At 38.6% G+C, this 16,756-nt stretch overlaps 1 protein-coding gene across 1 annotated transcript; it reads left to right on the plus strand.

Annotated features, from left to right (window-relative positions):
* Positions 1–28: 28 nt before the first annotated feature.
* LRIT3 (leucine rich repeat, Ig-like and transmembrane domains 3) lies at positions 29–14,574 on the plus strand. The gene is made up of 4 exons (XM_061478554.1): positions 29–971; positions 2,214–2,692; positions 10,674–10,979; positions 11,935–14,574. The coding sequence occupies exons 1-4, from the start codon at positions 856–858 to the stop codon at positions 13,035–13,037; spliced, it is 2,004 nt and encodes a 667-aa protein (XP_061334538.1). The 5' UTR covers positions 29–855; the 3' UTR covers positions 13,038–14,574.
* Positions 14,575–16,756: the final 2,182 nt, after the last annotated feature.

Genomic DNA, 16,756 nt, shown 5'->3' on the forward strand with positions numbered 1-16,756 from the left:
AGTAACAGAAACTATTTAGTAATAGTGCTTGTGACTGCACAGCAAATACTGAAAATGAGACAAACTGTACCCTCAATCTTGACATGTGGGAAGCATATAAAACTGAATAAATATTTATAGTTATTTCTCATAATTTCTAAGTCAATCTCATGGTCATATAGGTCTGTTGTGTAGTTTTCAAAAAATACCTTTGGTGAGGTGATTTTTTCAGGATGGAAAAGATGACTGTGTATACATCTATTTATGAATGCTAGTATATGCACTCTTGATGATACTCAGAATTTTAGAATAAATATCTTCTGTTATTGCGTATGCATGAATATGAAGTTTGCCTTTGCATTGTGTAACTTATTCACATGGGTGGGTTGTTTTGTTTTTGTCAAAAAAAGCCTGTTTTTACAGGATTTTTTAATGAACTCTGGAATCTATCTCTGGCTTCCTATTCATTTGCAATTTTCAGTATTAAAGAAAATGCCATGCAATAACCTCATGCTGTACTAGATTTCCTTCAGGAACCTTGGAACGTTTTATGGACAGTAACTAATGCATTGCCTCTTAGGAGCAAAGAAGCATTTTATTACATGCTAACTTTGCAAGCTATCTATTAAAATAGCCTTGAAACATGCTGGATATGCCTGGAAACAGTGTGTTGTTCTAACAGAATAAAGAATGAACTGGCTTAACTGATCCATTTCAGGATACATTTGAAGGTTAAGCAACTACAGATCTCAGTTAATCTGATGTAATCTGCTGTTACTAAATGGATGTCTGCATTCACATTCGTAGCACACTGCACATGAGTGCCTAGGAATGAAGTTTTAATTTTTTCCATATCGGTTCTGCTGGGGAGAAGTCATGTATCTATTTGTTTATTTCTACCTCCTAATGACCTTTCTTGAAGAACTGCATGGTTTTTGTCCTTCACAATGCACTTGCGTTTACCATGGCAGAAGCGATGGCACTGGAGCAAGGTATATGTTTTATTCTTTGTCGTACAAGGCAATTTATAAGGAAAAGGGATGAAGAAACTGGAAATAACATTCTCATATGTTGCAAATTGGTTCTAGCATAGTTGAAATAAAGGCATCTTTTATGCTGGTGTTGTACAGCTAGAAGCATTCCTGAATAGGAACAGATGGTGATTATGGCTCTGTACTTTTCAAACAGCTACTTTAAATCTTCAGGTCTTGCAGAAGGCAATTTCTTTCTGCTCCATGATTTTCCTACTATTGTAATGTCCTTTCTATTTTCAGAAACTAATTGTCTACTGTAAGGTAATTCTGGTTTAAATAAATACAGTAGTTTCTTCTTTTTTAATCTACAGGAAAATCATATGATTTTTTGGTACTGTAGAGGTTAATTTGAAGTTTGATAATCTGGGTATTGTCATATCAGTTTTGGGAGATACAGTTTCTCATTGCTATTTGTCACAATATACCCAGTATAAAGCTGCATGAGGAGAAAGTAAAATAAAGAAAAAATATAGAAAAAAGGGGGACAACATTAGATGTCGTCTTATTGAGGGGAGGGAAATCTTAAAGCTAATGAGTGCAAACAACTTATTCCACAGAAATGGAAGCAAACTGATTCTTGAAAATGCTGAGAGATCCCATTTCAATAAAATCAGTGGGAGCAGAAAGTTCTTAGCACCTCTAAAAAGCAGGAAATTTTTTTTCAGACAACAGAAAGAAGGCTAGAAAGCTCTCTTTTAGAGAAATATGTTAACATTTTCATTTTTCAGTCTGTTCTGAAAGGTAAATATAGACAAATACTTTGAATCTTCATCATGCAGAAAAAAATAGAAATTAGTAATCCAAATGTCTGAATTTTAGTAACACAAATGGCATGCAGTTCCCACTTGAGATACATGCATGCATTATTCCTTATACAGTGGCTTCTGTTTTTCAGTTATCAATAGAACAGATGACAGAGGATGGTGCTTATATGCTTTATAATAAAGCAAATTAAACTTCACATGAAAGTATTTTGTGGGTTTTCTTTTTTTTAATATATTTAGAAACTCCCTATTTTCCTTTTTGATTTTTAAATGCAGAGGGCTGCTCTTGAGCTGACATTCTTTATTCTTCTAGTAGTGTTGCAGAAAGTAATAGTATCTGCATTTAAATCTAAAATGCAAATTTCTGGTAAAGAAATGTCAATATCTTTCTCCTTTTTCTCCCCTATTTTTTTTGTGTCTTTCTTCCTGATGCTAGGTCTGTACTCTGTAATGATCCTGACATGTATGAGATCCCCGTAAATGTTCCTGTGGATACTGTAAAACTTCGTATAGAGAAAACTGTCATACGAAGGATTCCAACTGAAGCCTTTTACTACCTAGTAGATCTCAAATACCTGTGGGTAACTTACAACTGCGTGGCAAACATTGATATCAGCAGTTTCTATAACCTGAAACAACTGCATGAGCTACGGCTGGATGGTAATCTGCTCTCGACGTTCCCTTGGGAATCACTGGCAGAGATGCCCAACCTACGGACTCTTGATTTACACAATAATAAAGTAACCAGCATTCCTGCTGATGCTGGCCGGTACCTAAAAAACCTCACCTACCTGGATATATCCAGCAACAAGCTAACCACCTTGCCATCAGACTTGATGGACATTTGGCCCCCCTTCTCAGAATCTGTCCTATCTAAGAGCAGAGGCAGTCTAGCGACCCAGAGAGTCATTTTGGGTATGTTAAACAGCTTGTCTTATTCCTTATTAAAATGTACCTAAATGTTAAGTTGAAAGTGAGAGCAGGTAGGGGACCAGCCTGGGATTTGGGAGAGTGGGTTTTATCCGGGTCAGTCCTCTGGTTTGCTCAGTGATTCTTTATTTGTTTATTTCTTGTTGGTGGAAAACTATAAAATGAAGATAGTGATCTCGATGCATGTTGTTATCTCAAGGTTATAAAATTAAAGTAAAATCTATGAGATTCTGGTCTACCAGAATACAGGCCTTATGGAGCGCTCGATATCCATAGAAATGTAGAACTTCCAGAAATTGAGTTTTGGATGACATTTCCCTCATCACTGTATGTGGTGGCAACTGCAAGCATATCCATTTGCAACTATTTTTTCCATTGGCTCACAAGCCAAGCAAGTAGCTAGAGTTGATGCTCATATGAAGCATGTCCCGAGACACAGTGCTGCAGACAATGTTGGCAGCTCAAAAGGGGGTGGCTCTGCTGTCCCTGTGATTCCTGTTGACCTTGCATTGCTTTAAATTAAACCCTATATTTTTCCCAAATTTTCATGTTAATATGAGAGAGAGAATAGGAATCTGATCCCTACAACTTCACAGCACTTTTTATAGTGTTGAAGGTACTTTTATAGTATTTAAGGTATGTGTTTAAGAATAGTTTGTCCAGACTGATTTTTTTTCATACTTTTATTCCATCTCTCCAGTATACCATCACATCAGTTCTGTTTGTGACTTTGTGCTGTATCTTATTCTAAGTAACCCCATTCTCTTCTGCAGCCTCAGAACATGGCTGGAAAAGATCTATCAATAGTGTTCTCTTCTGTCACTGTTTGTGCATAAGTGGATGTTTTGATGGTTTTGTAGTGTAGCAGGAGGAAGGGAGGAAAGCCAGCTGTGTCTCTCTCTACTGGAGCAGTTTTACACCCACTGGTAAAGATCTGCCCAACATTGTACTGCCCAGTATTTCCAGTCTCTTGATCTAATCCCCACTATTCAGTGTCCAGTTGTTCAGCTGCTTTGTTTCACAGCAGAATCTGCAATTTAAAACTCTTATTCAGGGGAGATTGTAGAGAAGTAGCTTCACAGATGCAAGCAGGCTGAATGAGTTTCACACATGAATGGTAACTATAGGTTTGCAGCATTAATAGGATCTTCATCTATTCAGGATTAAAAGAAAAAGCTGTAAAAGTGTATCCAACTCAGTACTCTTTTCCCTGCCCCCATACTAAAGGCAGTGAAGTAGGAGCTGACTGTGCTAGATCTAATTCTCCTGATGATCTCATGTGGGAGTCCCTTGTCTTACAAAGCCCTCACTGCTTAAAAACCAAAACAGCCAACCAACTAAGAAACCCAAAATACCAAAAAGCTTCAAACCCACACAGTCTTTTCTCTTTCCCTTCCCCCCTTGACAACCATCTGCAGGCTTTGTTGGTGCAGGTAGTTTGCCAGCGTCCTCTAGTCCTGGCAAGCCTTCTTGTGCCAACATTGAGTCCCCTAGAGACTTGGAATGTGATGTTGGAGCATTTTCACTTATGAACTACAGCCGGGTTTGAATACAGATCTCCAGAGGGGTTCAAAGAATGCCTTGCTTCTCTTTTTATAATGGTACGTGCTGAGGTAGGCTCTGTGAAGTTTTTAAAGATTTCGATCTGAGGATGTAAAATGCCAGTTAGTACTTTCATTGTGTTGGGTAAATATACCTTAGGTAAGCTGTGAGTTATTAGCTGAATTTTCTTTCATTGACATCATATAGCCTTCTGATGAATACATTGCAATGAAGACAGGCAGTGATTGCTGTATAAGAAACTCACTGGTGAATAAGAAAACATCCCCTTCCTCTGGAGATTAAAAAGTGCAGTACTTTTTGTGTCATGGGTTATTTTGACAAGCTGACTTAGTCTCCACTGAGTGTTAGTTTTATTATATTACTGGAGCTTGCAAAGTGGTAGTTACACCACTCCCACTCACTGCCAGGAGCTCATCCTTAGGTTGCTGTTGATGGACCACTACAAAGCAGTTGTTTTTCAGGAATGAATGGCTGACAGAAACTATCAGGCTAGAAAGATGACTTAGGAGTTGAGATGTCTCTGTAATGCTCCAACCATAGGAGATGTCAGAACAGGAGAAAGATGTGTTCTTCTAACACCTCTTCTGTCTCTACCAGGATTGCTGAAGCCCAAGGGAGGAGAAATGTAACCCATAAATATTCTCCTCTGAGGCAAGAGATAAGGATCACAAAGGTATGTGATCAGGTAGGATTTCAAAAAGGCCATCCTGTAGCCTGCTGGAATGCAGATCCAGATAAAATGAACTGTTCTGGTTAGATCAGTGTTGTTCTTAAGGCCTGTGGCCTGACCTTTCCTGAGCTTCTCTGGTAACCTCCAGTGCTTATCTATGAGGACAGTGAGAAAGTTTCTCTTAATATATAACCTCAATCTCCCTTACTGGAAACTAAGCTGATTACCTCTTTGTCCTACATAAGATGAACATACAGAAAAACTAATGACCATCTCTTATAGAAGTAACCTTTCATACGTTTTCCTTCCCCATTTGCTGCCTTAACTAATCACACCATTTCTTTTTTTGTTTTGATTTGTTTTTTGTTTTGTGTGGTTTTGTTGTTGGTTTTGCTTGTTGGGTTACCCCTTCCTCCTCTTTTTACCGTAGTTACTGGTTGCCTTTGGACTCCTTTGGGTTTTTAAAAGAAGGGTTTCTTTAAAATGTAATAGCCACAATTGCAGACTTTGATGCTCAAGAGTGTCCTATGTGCTCCAGCTCTTCTCTGTAGGAGCACTCAGCCTAGCCTATGTACCTGCCTGGAATAGTATGCAACCAGAGGTCTGCTAGAAGCTGGAACCCAGAGTAAATAAATGCTGGTTTTGTCTTGTCAGGAAGACAGCAGCCCAATTCAACTTAGTGTAAGCAGTTACTACTTGAGCTGGCTTCTCTCCTAGTTCTGTCAAAGCAAGAGCCCGAACTCACGTGTTCGTGCATACATATTTTCTGACACCAGGAAGCAATTTTGTCTTCAGTATCTTGACTGAGCGTCAAGAAGGTTGCATGTAAGAGAAAGCTCAGGTTTCCCATGTTTACTTCAAGGGTTCTTGGGGGGAGCCATAGACTACTTCTGCCAGGGGACTGGCATGTTAGCATCTCTTTATTTCAATTCATAACTGTACTTAGGGTTTTGGCTTTTTTTATTACCTCTCACTATATGATTTTCCTCTGTGGACACTATCCTAAATGAAAAAGGGTCAGGGAATGATTCCTGGTCCTATGGCCAAATGGCTCACTCTGGCTGTCATCCACACAATTTAGGGCCAGCTCTCTGTTAAACTGACTGGCTGTTCCACACTGTTCTCTGTGGGTCCTAAGAGATGCTTAAGAGACCCTAAAATGTAACTGTGGAGGTGGGGATGTGTTTTCTTCAGTTCAAGCTGCCAGAATTGATTAAGAATTGTATTGCAACCCATAGAATGTTGTACGCCTGATACTTATGCAGGATAGTTTGGAGGGGCAAAGCCTGATGCACTTACATCATGGGGAAGAATGGGATAGAGAGACCTGTCTTTAGTGTGGTCTCATCCACAGCCTTTCAGGGAGCAATCCCTGAAGTGTGAATTGCCTCAGGAGCCACAAATGACTTTGTCTTGGAAACTGCCCTTTTGAACAGTTCAAAACAAAGCTGTGGAGTGAGCTGACAACTAAACTGTGGAAATGATTGAATGACCAGTGTGTGAGCTCATCTGGCCCTCTCTTAGTTACCTCTGGAGCTATAGCCTAATACTTTGATCCAAATCACAGCTAAATTTGAGCATTGGCTGCTGTACAGAGTGAAATTTCTGGCACGAATGATGGCAGTGGCATTTTCCATATGGAAAATTGTATCTAGTGGGTTGCTGAGAGGAACAGAGGAATCCAGTATTTGATAGAGTGGCAGTTAGATGAGATCTTGCTTCTGCTATATGTAGAGGTGCCAAAAATTTGAATGCTGCAGGTCCATCAGGCTCCCAGCTGTTATGCTGGGCCATTGGGTAGATGCTTCTTTTCCTGAAACTACTCCCTAGCAATTACTGTGTATAGGACGCACTGGGCACAGTGCGGGAAGTGGGCTTTGCTGTTTTGGAACCTTGGATCAAAAATTTTGTAGCTTCAGTTGGAAGAGAGCCTTGTGTAAGTTGTCCCAAGCTGTGGTGAATATTTCCACCAGCCCAGAACTTGAATATTTAATATACTGTCATTTTACAGCAAGTGAAAAACAGTAAATTATACAAGTTAAGGCCTGAGAATGGTTACTGATTTACAAAGGAAATTTCACTCACATCTATTTTGAATGCTAAAGTCCATATTGACACAGCATGGGGAAACCCTCCTTATTGGGAAGACTGCAAAAATGTGCATGCACAGACTCATGTGTACACATATTTGGCATTGTACGTGCAAACATATGTATAATTGTGTGAGAGTAAGTTTAAAGTATGCTATATCTAGAATATAGAAAGGCTTTTAGAGCAGTTTATGGTCCCCTAAAATACACTGCATTGGTTACATTGCAATGCATAAGTATTTATCAGTGTGTATTGTGCCTTGGTTAGTACTTAGGTCAACAAGTTACTTTAATATTTCTAGAAAAGAATCCAGGGTTTCTAAAGACTTGCTGTTCCATCAGATGCACATGTCATTGGAGACTTAGCATTATTTTTATTTTCTCTTCTTAGGAAATTATTTTCCAGCAGGAATTCCATCTTATTCCTTTTTTAAAGCTCTCCATTTTTTGCGGTTTCTTTTTTCTTTTTTTTTTCCTCCTTTTTCTTTTTACTCCTTTTTTTTCTTTCCCGTTTTTTTCACTTATTTCCTTTATTCTTTAATGTGTTTGTTGTCGCTTTTATCACCTTTTAAACACAAGTTGTTATAGCTCAGAATGCCCTTTGTAGTTTGGAAACTAGGTTTACATTTCTATTTATGTTCTCTTCAATAGCTAACTGAGGTATAATCAAATTCAGTGTTTTTTCCTTGCTCCCAACTCAGTAGTGTTTTCATCTTTCCATTTTGTAAATTCACATGACTTGATGACTTACAGTGGCTGTGCAAGTTTACTAAAGATAGTGTGGATACTGTCAGATATTGGCAAGACACAGACAAATAGAAGGAATGAGCCGTGGAGGCAAGGAAGGAACTCCTACAGTATATATTATATTTATTTTTATGGGTCCTGTTTATTTAGGCAGTTCCACTGGGAAGCATAATGGATGGGGGAGATAAGGTGACTAACTGAAGTAATGCTTTCTTTGCATTAAAGCATGGAATTACAGTCTTCTGTGACTACAGTCCTCCTCTGAAGCTGAAACCAGTCCTTTGGAATGATCTGAGGTGGTCAGACCTGTGTCCTGGACTGAACTAAACACTCATCCAGTCTAAGGACTATGCATCTTTACTTCATCATTGTTTCAATTTTGTCATTTTTTGACACTTACTGTTAACAACTTTGGGTCTTCTTTAGGACACTGGGAGAATATGAAAGCCATGTACTTATATACGTTAGGAAAAATTTCTTCACTTAAAGGGTTGTCAGGCACCGGAGCAGGCTGCCCAGGGAAGTGGTTGAATTGCTCTTCCTGGGGGTATTTAAAAGATGTGTAGTTGTGGCACATAGGGATGTGGTTTAGTGATGAACTTGGCATTGTCAGGTTTATGGTTGGATTCAATCTTAAAAGTCTTTTCCATCTTAAATGATTCTATTTGAAAGGCCTTTGACGGCTGAGAGTGGTGTTAGAAACAGTAATAAACACCATCCTTTCTGGTAGTAAATCTTGTACAATGAGGAATCATTGCAGAAGAAATACCTTCAGTAACATTTAATGTAAGGGAGAATCTGCTGCCTGGTATGTGGGATGGGAGCCCTTACTGATGCTGCAAATCTATCCTGATTAATGCTGTGGACCTAGAGCACCTGCCCTGCCTCCTACTTGTAGCACAGCTACTCCGTGCTTCTGTCCTCTGGCTAGCACAGAGATTATGCTGGGAGTTCACTTGCATTTTAGCAGCATTTTGCTATGGACTAACTCTGGTAGTTGAGGGCTGATTTCAAGGGGATCCTGTCTTCCCTCTTACACCTTAGGGGAATTTAATTTTCAAATATTCATATAGTCTCTTTCTTACTGCAGTGAGAAAAATTGACACCTTATATGTGAGAATGCAAAAAAAAACCCCAAACCCAGGAATATTGTCTCTAACTACAAACTAAAGCTTCCCTAATTTAAAAGATGAGCACAAATAGTTACATACATGTGTTTAATTGGCAGAATTTTTATTTTATAGCAACCACAAGCAGCTGATGCCCAGACATACGGAAAACATTTGGATGGTATCTCTTATGCTTGTGAGTATAGGTGTGAAGTTCACAGGGAAAAAAAATATATATATTTTGGAGGGTTCTTTTTGTTTCTTGGTGGGTTTTTTTTTCCTTTCTTCTTTGTTTTTTGCTTTTAAGACAAGCAGTTGCTAATACAGTTTCCTTGATTTCTCCTTCCCTGTTCCTTCAGGCAGTAAGTAGCAAATGTAAAATCCCTTCTGTCTGCAAGGGGTGAAATTGGATTGTGATGTCAAAGTTACGGAGTCTCTTCAGGTCAAGTCTTGTTTTAAAGAGCAGGGATTAATTGGGGTTTACCACAGTTTTAACCAATCACTGTCATTGTGCTTAAAATAACCTAATCTTGATCAGGTGACAAAAGGAAGCAGTTGTTAATTATTCGTGTATTCTTTCCTCTACAGGTTTCATCCAGGAAAAAAAAGCAGAATTTTTTCATTAGTTGTTTCTATAATTCCTAAAAATACACAATAAAAAGGAACAATATTAGCAGGTGCTTCAGTTCTATTTTTCTTTTAACATTGGTTTAATTGATATGACCAGTCTGTTGCATTCATCAGTAATTTCAACAGCAAGGAGTTCTTGGGCACTGTCCCTTATTTCAGACTGTAAGTTCTGCTTATTGTTAATACTTGGGAAAAAGAAAAAGGTATGCTCAAATGTATAAGTCAAATGAGAAAATATTTGATCTTGTGAGTGATATGCTACATTGTGTTTTGCCTGGTGAAGCTGCTGTTGCTCTATGAAGGTCAACACAATGGAGTAATCAATACCAGCTGAGGATTTAAACTGGTATGCTTCAGAAATGGCTACTCTCTTTCACCATAGTAGGTTCACCAAGGGACAGAAGCCTCACAATCAAAGACTTTTGAATTAAGAAGCAAACGTTATAGCCTTTAATAGAAGAGATAGTGTTCTTGCATGCCATTATAAAAGCATTGTAGTCATCAGCTTTTTCAAGGTCCTTCCCCTTTTTCTACTCTTCTGCTATTCTTTTTGAATGCATTTCAGAGGTTGTCCTAAGTTGAAGTTGGATTTCTAAGAATATTGGTACAGTTCAAAGCCAGATAAAAATTTGATTGGCCTAAAGCTTTTTCTCCTTAGCCTTTATTTTTTTTTTCAAGGGACAGAGATGTTGGTGTAAAGCTATAACCTCTTAAACCATTGAAAAAAGAAGATCAAATTATAAGAGCCCAAAGGACTCAGAGCAGAAGAGAGTGATGAGATGCAATAGCCCTGACAAGCTATCATTCCAGAAAGCACAGGCTTAAGACATCTTTTCAATGTATTTTTTTTTCCTAGGTAAATATCAAAGCAAAACACAGGTAGTGCCTGTATCTATTATACTTCTGTGAACTTCTGTGAAGAAAAAGTTTAGCTTAATAAACATTCATACTGTTCTTCCTCACCTCTGGAAAATCTTCCCCACCCATCAGCCAAACAAACAAAAAAACCCAACGAACTAAAACTCAGAATAGGTCCATGGTTCTCCTTGCTTGTGCTTGGTGGTAGGCATGCATCATATTGTAATCACAATATTCATATATTGCCTGACAGCATTATTTTTTCTTTCTTTCTTTCCCCTCTTCCCTCCCTGCTTCAGGTTTGCAGGACAACCCATGGTTTTGTGATTGTCGCATTTCAAAGCTAATTGAATTTTCCAAAATTGTGGACAACTCAGTTGTACTTCTTGATCCATTGGTTTCATGTAGTGGACCTGAGAGCCTGGCGGGAATCCTGTTCCAGAGGGCTGAGCTAGAGCAGTGTCTTAAACCATCTGTAATGACATCAGCTACGAAGATCACTTCCCCACTGGGAAGCAACGTTCTGCTACGCTGTGATGCGACTGGGTACCCAACACCGCAGCTTACTTGGACTAGGTCAGACAATATACCAGTGAACTACACAGGTATAATTCCTCTTTTATAGGACATGGGAAAGCCTGAAATTGAGGGTTGCCTGTGCTTTGAGATCGTTATAATGAGTAACAATGGACCAGATATTGCACCAAGCTGGCAATTGTAGCCAGCAACTGCTGTTAGGAAATTCTTTGTTGAGGTTTGGTCTGAACAGGTCCAACAGACTGTTCTGATTCTGGATGTGGTTTGTAATAAGAACAATGTTCATGAAGGGGGAAGACGGGTGAAGCAGGGGAAGGGTAAAGGAAAAGGGAGGCTGGGACAGTTGTGCGTGCTCCAGCACCTCAGTGTCTTTCTTGTAGTGAGGGGCCCAAAACGGAACACATTAGCCTCACCAATGCTGAGTAAAAGGGGACAGTATTTTCTATGTTATTTTCAAATGTTTGTTGTTTATTTGCAACACCCATTTTGAATACTTGATATAATTCTAGCTACTGTCATAGATATTTGTGCAGTAACTTAAATACAAAAATGTTTATTGCTAATGCCAAGCAGTTCACAGTTATCTTAAATCACAAGTCTGAAGAAGGTAACAGCCTGAATTACTGAAATATCTTAAGACAAAGGTCATTTCCAAAAATGTTTTAAATGGCTAGTGCGTTCAGTGTCACTTCAAGTCACTGAGACTTGTATTTCCTAGTCACATAGCAGCTTTAAGATATTTGATTTCTCTTCATGTGGTTTTGCTTTACTCAGTGAAATTGCAAATTCTATTCTAAGTCCTCCACATATTCAGTTCCATTTTGACTGAAGCTGAGCACTTTTTCTGCAATGATATAATATGGCAGGGACTTCCATAGTTTGTGTGTGTGGCTTGTTTTTTTTTTTAAGTTTAATACATGTGATTCTTCCTGGCAGAGATAAGGGAAGAAGCAGTCTAATAATGTTTCCTTTCTCTTTACCTACCCTTTTTATAATGTTTTTACTCTTTGCATTTTTCTATAGTAATCCAAGAAACACCTGGAGAGGGTGTCAGATGGTCCATAATGAGCTTGACAGGGATTTCATACAAGGATGCAGGAGAATACAGATGTAAAGCCAAGAACTTAGCAGGAATGGCAGAAGCTGCTGTCACTGTCACAGTGATTGGTGTAGTTACTACAACTGTGTCGCCACAGAAGTATGGAAGGAAACAAGAGGCACAGAGACAGAATACCACTCAGGATGAATCAAAGCAGGAACCTGAGAGGAAAACCACACCTCTTCCCACCACACCAACCACCACAGCACTGGTTAGCACTGAAGTATCACCAAGCATCAGGTTTACTGACAAGAAGCAATCCAGGCCCATGTCTGATGGAAAGAAAAATTCAAAGGCAGTGACAAGTGGAATCAAAAAGCAGACTGGGGACCCAAGCAAGAAAAGTGAGGAGACAAAGCAGACCGGGGAGATAGGCAAGAAAGGCGAGGAGACTTCATTGAATGCAGCAAGTACGGCTGAGCAAAATGTCACCGTAAAGAATCTAAGAGTGATCAGTGAAACTGATGAAAGAGTGACCTTAACTTGGAAAACTGTCAATGCCACAAGCAGCTCTGCAGTGACCGTGTTATACTCAAAGTATGGTGAGAAAGATATGTTGCCTCTGAGCACTGATTCTAGCAAAAACAAAGTCACAATTGATGGTTTGCAGCCTAGTACTCAATATATGGCATGTGTCTCACCCAAAGGAGTGCCACCTACAAAAGAGCAGTGCATTATTTTCTCCACTGATAGGTTAAATAATGAAAGCAGCTCTCAGTTTTCAATTCTGATATTGGCCAGCAGTGCAGCATGTGTGGTTGTTTTACCTGTGATATTTTTCTTACTCTACAAACTTTTAAAACTTCGTATGAAACCAAAAACTGCAAAGGAAGCTGACCTTGCAAGAGAGTCCTATGTGAAATTTGAAACACTCTCTCTGAAACCTCGAACAGTGTGTGCAAGAGAACAGCTCTGGGCACGAAGGTACACAGATGAGTCGGAAAGGCTTCTCCTCTGTTCTAGGTCAAGCATGGATTCTCAAATGACTTTCAAAAGTGAAGGCTCTAGGTCTGAGTATCTGTGTTGAACATGGGTGAGGGTGGAGGAGATGGTATGTAAAATTAATCCAAAATGATGATACTGCATTTGGAAGCAGGTTGGTGCTAGGTGGTGGTCAGAATCTATTATGTGATGTAGTACAGTCTCCTTGATGGGTAGGGTGGTGGGTAGGAAGGAGAATAGAAGAAAAATGTTGCCTGATTATTTATTCTTTTTTTACATTTGTGACTTTGGATGTGAAGGAATGATGTTCTTCAAAAGAAAAATACAGCATGAAATGGTTGCGTGGTTGAAGATCATCTATTTTTTTGTTTTCATTAAAACACCATTCTGTTTTCTCTTCTCTTGTTTTACTGTATGATGTGCTAGTTGCCTGTATCAGACATTAATCACAACCTTCATAAAAACGAAGGAGCTTCTTTAGTATTCTGAAGCTCAGGCAAGATATCATTATGAGTAACTCTGGGGGCTGTAGTAGATATTAAGAATGTTAATTTACATCAAATATCTTATTGCAAAATCTCAGCCTTAGAATTTACTTGGATGCATATGTGTGTATACCTCATTTTCAGAAATCTCTCTACAGGAAATCGTTAATCACTAGTGTAAGATTAAATTCTGCCTGCTGGAATGCTGGAGAGCTTTTCTGGTAAAATACAGGTTGGCAAGAGAGAAACATTTTGTCAAAAACCCTCTGACATAAACTTATGGCAGAAAATGAACACGCTGAAAAATCTCCATCTACATGATGATGCTCAGCAGTCAGGATTAATAGACTGAGCATTTGAGACCATGGGAGCTGTAGTAAGGAAGCAGGTGAGATGTTTAAAAGCACAAAATTAGCTCACCTACATATGATTTTAGAATTAAGCTTGGTGTTCCTTTCTGTGTTACAAGTATGTGTGGTTAAAAGGTACTCTTTCTTCTTTTTCTAAGAATAATTTTAATTGCAGTAAAAATGTTTTCTGATTTCTGGGTGGAAAAGTTTTGATTTGGCAGTTTTTGTTGGAATTTGGGATTTTTTGGGAAAGCAGATTTTTCTTGTGTTAAAACCGAGGTTCATCTGACAAGCAGGTTATGATAAACTAAAGTTCTAGCTGGATCTGAAGTGTGGCAATATTTGCCTTCTCTTTTCCATATAGATATTGTAGGCAGTAGCCACTAGTTGCTGCTGAAGGTGTTTCCAATTAAAAACACCGTGCTTGCCCTTAATGAGAGGAATTGTTTTAACATATATTTTTTAATTTGTGGAGAATATTTGATTTCGGGTTTCAAAGCTTTGCAGGAAACTTGAATCTGGAGTTCAAAAGTGCCATCACCTGACTTGTAGGTGGTACATCAATACATAGGAGTGAAGTGGTACAAACCTCACTTATGACAGCTCACTTGCAAATATGAATAAAACCTTTTGGTTTGACTAATCCTTGCGGGGAATTGGCACGTCCTAACATTAGAAATTACTCTCTATGACCACATGTGCTATCAGTATATCAAGGAAAAAATGTATTATAAAGGGCATGTTCTTTCGAGTAAACATGCGATACATTATTTTTTCCACAGCTCTTAAGACATGCATCTGTACCTCATGTCAAATCAGCAAATCTGCTGGGAATTTCAAAAGGATTTGGTGCAAAGGCCAAATCACACAATAAATATATGTGCCCTGCATCACCCAGGATCAGTTTAATTAAAAAGCTGAAGAACTACTTTTGGTAAAGAAATGAAAATTTTTACACTGTATCTTGTTAATATTAGTGATAGAATCATTATGAGATAGATTTTGTCACCCGTAGTCCGTTTGTATAATATTTTCTGAAATGCAATACTGAATCAATGATCACTATGAACAGTGATGGCTATAATATATGCTTGCCTGGTAGCAGAGGTTGGGAGGATTTAACAAATGTTTATGCATCGCCTTTCATATGTTTTGCACTTTGTTAGCTCAAGTCATCCAGCATTTCACAAAAAATGTTAGACCTCCTCTTTTTATACGTTACCCATAATAAGTGTGTCAAAACTGTATGGTGAATGAAATAAGTGAGTAGTATGAGCTGAATTACAAATAGACCTCATTTTTACTTGAAGCTTTAGTGAGCCTCAGCACTTGTCACAGTTAACCACAATCCTGGCTTCAATGTGCACTCACTAAGCCAAACTTTAGGCATCCATGCATCCATTTTAGTCCTTGTCAGTGCTCACAGTGGACTTCCTGTTCTTTGCACTATCATCAGATTCTCATACTTTTCTCAGGTGGGGGATTAAGAAAGAAAACTCTTGTGTGTATACTATAAAAATGTCTGTAGTAACAAAACTGTTCACAGCTGGGCTATATCTAAGAAGGTAAACTAAGGACATTTTAAACTCATTACCTTTTCAAAGAAGTAATTAAAACAGAATTTGTTTCGATGTGAAAATAAAGGATTGTTTTTATACGTGACAGTGTGTCTGCCTGACCCTTTCATATTTATAGCTTTAGACAGTGTGATGAGTGCAGCTGTGGGGACTAGAGGAAATCTGAGAAGAAATGAGGGAAAATGCAAAAAGAAGGCTGAGAAACAATGGAAGAGTAATATCTTAGAGAATGCTGGGACTGTGTTTCACAAAGGCTTTTGCTTGTAATTCTGTTATGTACATGGCAAGGGTCCTGGAATGTCTACACACAGTTGAATGAAGGTTATTTTATTCACAGTTGAATAAAAGGTTGAATGAAGATGCTGCCAGCTTATTTCAATGAGTGGAGCTTTATACATGCCCAGCTTCAACAAGGTGGGGGCAGCTATAAAACTGGAGTGTGAAACAAAGGCACTAGGGGAATTTGAAGAATGTACTTGAAGCTGGTCTTCAAGCCTGCCTGTGTCCCAGTGAAAGTTGTGAGAGCTTTTCACAAAACATTGCCTATAAACTGAAAAAGGGAGAGTGAGTAGTTTATACATTTATTGCAAGAAAGAGGGATACGCATCAGCAGCAGTTCTGGCTAGGGTGTGAAACCTAGGCATGATATACTACAGTAGTCCGCTGTGATCTATGATTTTCCTGTAAAGCAACCAATTTGTTAGATACGTGGCTGGGAGGCAGACCACCTTGCATTTCCTTCATGAGCACAGATGGGATTTCAATATGAAGCTTGTTTTAATTATCTAACTGGGTGTAGGCTGGAAACATGCTGCCCAGGACGCCTTCTTTCACAGAATTCATTGCATTGCTCTAGGTGTTACAGTCAGCCACAGCAGCTCCAGGCTAGCACTCTCCTTTGTTGAAAATGAAGAGTTTTCAATAGAATAGGTGTTTTTTCTTTTCTTTTTAAATCACTGAAAAAATTTTCCTCTGAATTTCAGAAGACAGAAATTCACATCAGACCGGAGGCACGATTAATGTGCCATTTTTATAAACGATTTCTTATAAATCTGAAAGGCTCCCTGGTTAAACAGCTGCAAAATCAAGCTGAAATATTCAGCCTGAAACAGCCTGTAGCAAGGAAAGAATTCTTATTACAAAGCTGTGTACATTATTCATCAGTGCTCAGGATGGGAATTTTTCAATCAATAAGGCAGAAAGCAACTATGATACAATTTTTCTCAAAACCTAAGTAAAAAAGATGCACTTTTTTCTGAGTTTCTATTTTTTATAAATTAACGTGCTGACCTTGCATTTAGAAAAGTATGTGAAGCTGCTCCAATTATTGCAGCAAGTTCAGTAGTACCTGTCAGGTATGTATTTCAAATATATTTGGTCTAATTTAAGATC

This window comes from Pezoporus flaviventris, unplaced genomic scaffold, assembly GCF_033815535.1.
Source record: "Pezoporus flaviventris isolate CSIRO_AGI_PZ_B2104156 unplaced genomic scaffold, CSIRO_AGI_Pfla_v1 ptg000002l, whole genome shotgun sequence".
Classification (NCBI taxonomy): Eukaryota; Metazoa; Chordata; class Aves; order Psittaciformes; family Psittacidae; genus Pezoporus; species Pezoporus flaviventris.